The sequence below is a fragment of the Lichenostomus cassidix genome, chromosome 6 (genome assembly GCF_008360975.1).
Source record: "Lichenostomus cassidix isolate B80296 chromosome 6, HeHo_3.0, whole genome shotgun sequence".
NCBI lineage: Eukaryota > Metazoa > Chordata > Aves > Passeriformes > Meliphagidae > Lichenostomus > Lichenostomus cassidix.
Window position 1 is genome coordinate 1,199,798 of NC_139487.1, and position 5,000 is coordinate 1,204,797.

The 5,000-nt window shown below is 43.4% G+C and overlaps 1 protein-coding gene across 9 annotated transcripts in view; it reads left to right on the forward strand.

Moving 5' to 3' along the window:
• Positions 1–5,000, forward strand: part of EBF3 (EBF transcription factor 3) — a 119,528-nt gene that overhangs the window by 86,031 nt on the left and 28,497 nt on the right. For 6 of the 9 annotated variants that reach the window (XM_085064588.1, XM_085064587.1, XM_085064579.1 and 3 more), the window contains exons 9-10: positions 293–426; positions 948–1,074. In XM_085064588.1, coding sequence (XP_084920714.1) covers positions 293–426; positions 948–1,074 — 261 coding nt within the window. The remainder of the gene's footprint in view (positions 1–292; positions 427–947; positions 1,075–5,000) is intronic. The other 3 variants (XM_085064580.1, XM_085064582.1, XM_085064586.1) reach the window with 1 other exon arrangement.

A 5,000-nucleotide genomic window follows, 5' to 3' on the forward strand; every position in this document is an offset into this window, starting at 1 on the left:
ATGCGATGCTTAATCATTTGTAATAGCCATATTTGCCCTGACATACAATTTGCTATATCAAGCCAGTTTTTCCTTGCTCACCAGTGTTCTGCTGCTTGGCCTTTGCTTTATAAAACATTTAATAGTTTGCTTTAAATACATCAACATGCTGATATACGGTTGCCCTTTGTGTGCCTCCTCGAGAAATCGTGCACTTTCCTCCTATTGTGCTTTGCATGGTTTGTCATTGGGGAAGAGAGCTCGTGTCGGGCAAGGAGGGGTACTAAGGTCTTGATTTTCTGTCTTGTACAAGCAGCTACTCCGTGCATAAAGGCCATCAGTCCTAGTGAAGGCTGGACTACTGGTGGGGCCACTGTCATCATAATCGGAGACAACTTCTTTGATGGCTTGCAAGTCGTATTTGGAACTATGTTGGTCTGGAGTGAGGTAAGCTATCTAAATTGGTGGGCTTTGAACTGTAACATTTTTTCCATGAATGATTTTAACAAGCTGTCAATAGGCTATTGACATGAGGTATCATGAGGTTTTGTTTCACGGTGCCTTTTTAACCATGAATTCGTGTGTGACAATCGGCTGCCCGGCCGGGATGCACTCGAGGCACATCGTGGCCCTCTAGTGGAAGACTTGCTGCAGGAGGTCTCCCAGTACAATTGGACAATTAGTGTTAAAATTACCAGGAGTAGCCTTAAGGAGACATATGGAGGCAATTTTCATATGAATGATGCCCTGTGGCCTTTCCTGCAAACGAAAACCAAGGATCGTTTACAGAGCTTTTTCTTAAAAAAAACCCTTGTAGAACCCATATCTTCCAACGTGACAGCACGGAGGGAGAGTTTGGAGACAAGGGGTGCCATTGAAAGCCATTTCTGTGATTATGTGAGCCGGCTGGCATCAGCCTTATCGGTGCTATCTTGATTTAAGGTATGTTTTCTGTACGATTTTTGTAGCTGATAACACCCCACGCCATCAGAGTTCAAACACCACCACGGCACATTCCAGGAGTTGTTGAAGTAACTCTTTCCTACAAATCCAAACAGTTCTGCAAAGGTGCTCCAGGCCGATTCGTCTACACTGGTAAGTGTGTGGTTTCCATTCTCCTTTTGGGATGACATCTCCCATCCCTTAGTGATACACAGGAATTAAAAATGCTGTTAAAAATAGGATGTGTCTTGCAGGAAATGTAATTGGTGGTAGCTGGACCTCAAAAGAGCTGTTCATTTGAGCACCCAGGAGCTCTGGTGCCCATCCAGCCTCTTGGGTCCCAAAAATGTCCTGATGTCCCAAGGGACTGAGCTCCCTCACAAGATGCCTGTTACTTCCTGTTTTCATATCGGCCAGAAATAGATTAACAATGGTATTTCCTACTCTGCTCCAGCCAGAAAAAGGAGTTAAGAAGTGCTCAGTGATGCAAAATATTTTTCAGGCTGTCTATCCAAACTCCTTGAACTTCCCTAAAGGTTCAGTTGAAGTTTTAGGCATCGGTTCAAGGAGCTGTTGTTGGATCCAAATGACTTTGTCCAACCCTATTCATAATCTGTCTCTAAAGATTCTCTCAGACCTGAAGCTTGGGATACAAACTCACAAGCCTGGGAATGATTTATTTATGCCAATTCTTTTAAATACATTTGATTTTAATTTATAACAGCACAAGAAAAACTCGGAACTTTGTGGTTTCCAGTGGTTTTAATATGAAAATTCTTATTTTGGGATAAAGTATTGCTGGCTTTTATCTGAAATGTGTATTAGAGTTTTTCTGGCATTTACCAATGAATTTGACTGAGGTGCAGGGAGGGAAAAGGGAGAAATAGTGATTTAATTTACTGTACTTTTGGACGAGGATTCTAGGTAATAAATTTGATCTGATGAATCAATCTCTCTTTTGAAAACAAAGAGCCTTTAACTGTTTACTCGACAGACTGCAGGGATTCGGGGAGAGTCCTCACTGCTTATTGGGTAGATAATGCAGATTGCAGATGATGTGCAGATGATGTGCATTTTGATGAATATTTTCCCACTAGACTGCAACTGTTTCTATCTATTAATTTAGATCTAATGGGAAAAGTGTGTTCTTGGGTAGATTTAAGCGAGGACTTTTGAAACTGTTAATGCATTGTGGATGTGTTTTTGTGTCTGCCTAAGGTCTATTGTTGAAATTAACTTTTAAGCATTGGTAGCACCTGAGATTCCTCTATTCTCTCTATTTCCAAATAAATCAAACCCTGAGCAAAACCACTGCCATCCAAACCTGGGTGCCTCACCTCTGGATGAGGAGGGGGAGAACATTTACATTTATTGATCTCTAGGATTGGCTTTTACCAGAGATTCCAAATGGGATGGTGGTGACTGTGGTGCTCTTGGTGCAGATGATTTATCCCAAAAGCCAGAGTTGTTTTGCTGCAAGGGTGGTGAGCACAGGTGGGGCTGTCACTGTTGTGGGTTTAAAAATGCTCTTATGAACAATATTTTATATATATATATACATACAGACACATACATACACACATACATACATCTATTTGTATATATAGAGAGCTCATGCAAAGCTACAGCTGAGTATCCTGCAAGCATGATGAGCTGAAAGAAGTGTCCAACAAAATAAAAAATGAATGAATTGAAAGCCTCAGCCCAAGCTGCAGATATTTGAGCTGTTGGGAGCTGGTGCAGTTCCACGGCGCTCGGGGAAGCGCCGCAGATTTGAACCAGATGACGGTCTGGCTCTCAGGGCAGAGCCTGGAATTTTGACTTGCTTCAGAGCAACGTCTTTAACTGATTTCTTAGGTGTGGATTTTGCAAATTTGGCTAGTTTTGCTGTTTTGAACGTCTTTCTAATGTGTAAGTGCAGATGTGTATGGAACTGGAAGGACAAACCATTCATTTCTTCTTTCCTGGGGTTGTCTTTTGTCTTTATCGCTAAGTAAAGATGTTCAAAAGGATCATGAGAATGTCATGAACTTCCCCCACTGGAATAAAATTGTAATAAAGTTACATAACTAATAACTCTTTACCAGGAATAGCCATTTAAAACACCTTTGGAGGGAAACAAAAGCCAATATCTCAGCAATAAGAAAACACAGAGGGAAAGCCAGAGCCTGCCTGACCGAGAAACTTCTGCTTTGCTTTATCCCAGAGTGATAGGGTGGCTGAGATAGTCTTTGGAAATTACAGCTGCCATTGAGAGGGAAGCCAAGGCTCGCTGTATTTCAGAAAATGAAAATGCTGTAGCCTGGCGGAGGGAGGGGCCAGGTCCCCAGGGCATCTGTTTCCCATCAGTGTCCCACCATGCTTGCAGCCTGGCTTGGCACTCTAACATTTAACCTTCCCAGCAGGAGGTAGACCATAGGGCAACAAGGCTGCGGAATAATGAAACAAGAGTGTAGTGTGGTGCACAAAGCCTTTGTGAGCACAGAAGTTGAGACGTTAAACCATCAGGGCAGGGAGATGCGAAAGTTCCAGATTTTTCTGCAAAGCCCCCATTAGCCCGGCGCAGAAGCAGGAGAGCTCTGGCTCCCAGCAGGCAAAGGCAAGGCCTTTCCCCATCTATCCATGCCTTTTTGCCCGCTGCTTTCAACTATTATAAAGATACAATTACCTTGGGAGATTGTGGCAGTTCAGTTGATTAGCACGGTGAATTAAAAGAATGAGTCACAAATGACATGTCCGGCTCTTCTCTACTAGTCCTTTGTATTCCCAGTGTACCTCACCCCTGTTGTAAGAAGGTCAAAAATTAGAGAGAGATAACAATTTTCAAGCAGCTAGCACTTAGGAGCAGAATTAACAATCATTCTGTATGTAATTGCCAGTTAATAGTAAATTGCCTTCTAGACTGTAAAATGCAATATAAACTGGTGGGCACCTAAAATTAAATTAATGAGGTATTTGCTGCATTTAAAAGTGAATAGTGCAAATTAATAACTGGGTACAATACTTGTTTTAATACATATCGAGCGGTGCAGCGTTTGCTTGTTTAATAATAATTTTAGAAGTCCTGCCTGAAAAATTTGCTGTCTGTGGGTAAATCGAGTGGTCCGTGCAGGTTGTAGCCATAATTTTGCTGGTACAGTCTTCCAGGTTTCTAAATTAAATATCAGAGATTATTTTTTAATTAGAATATAAGCACTGCAGCCTTATTCGATTATGGCAAATTGTGATTTGTATGCTTCGAAATGAAATTATGTTACAGATAAAATTGCACCTTTACACACATATTTTAAGCTCTGCAGATTCTGTTGGTTTGCTCTCAGCTGAACAGCAGGATTGTGTTTACAGTGTGTTTGTGCCACTGCATTCCTGTTTTCTCTGAGTCTGTGTTGTGTGTGGTTTCCCAAGCAAATAAAGGGTGATCTAGAGCATATCAAAACAGTTTCAGGGAATGGTTTGCAGCACTTGGAACTTTCCATGCTGGCTGCTCCCACCCTAAGGGTTTTGTTGCACTCGATTTTTGATCGACCCTTGCAGCCCCTATTTTGATGACTTCTTAGGCTCAGGTGAGGAAATGCCCCAAATGGTCAGGAGGCAGCAGGTGCCTTGCAGGGGACAGTGCCAGGCTGTGGCACTCGGTGGTGGCACTCAGCTGTCACCACGTCCCCAGCAGAACTCATGGATGTAGAATCCATGGGCTCATTCCCAGTGTGTTTGCTGGATGTGAACACGAGGATAACTCTTTTTCACAAAGGCCCACATTCAGTTTGGAGCTCTCACAGCCATGGCTCGGGGTCTGTCCCTCCTGATGGAGGATTTATGACCCGGCAGGGCTGGCATGGCACCAAGAGGGGAAACCCTCTGCTCTCACCACATTGCCCAGGTTTTGGGGCTTGGCTCGCTGTCCCCTCGGCGTGGTGACCTCGCCTTGGCTGCTTTCCTGGGCTCCCCCTCTGCAGGATCTCGTGTTCCTCAAGTATTTGGGAGATCCTTTGTGCTCATTCAAATGCGCTTCTGTCAATGGCGCTGTTACACTGTTTGGAGTCAATAGCTCCCTTCCATCACAGCCAACACAAACTGGC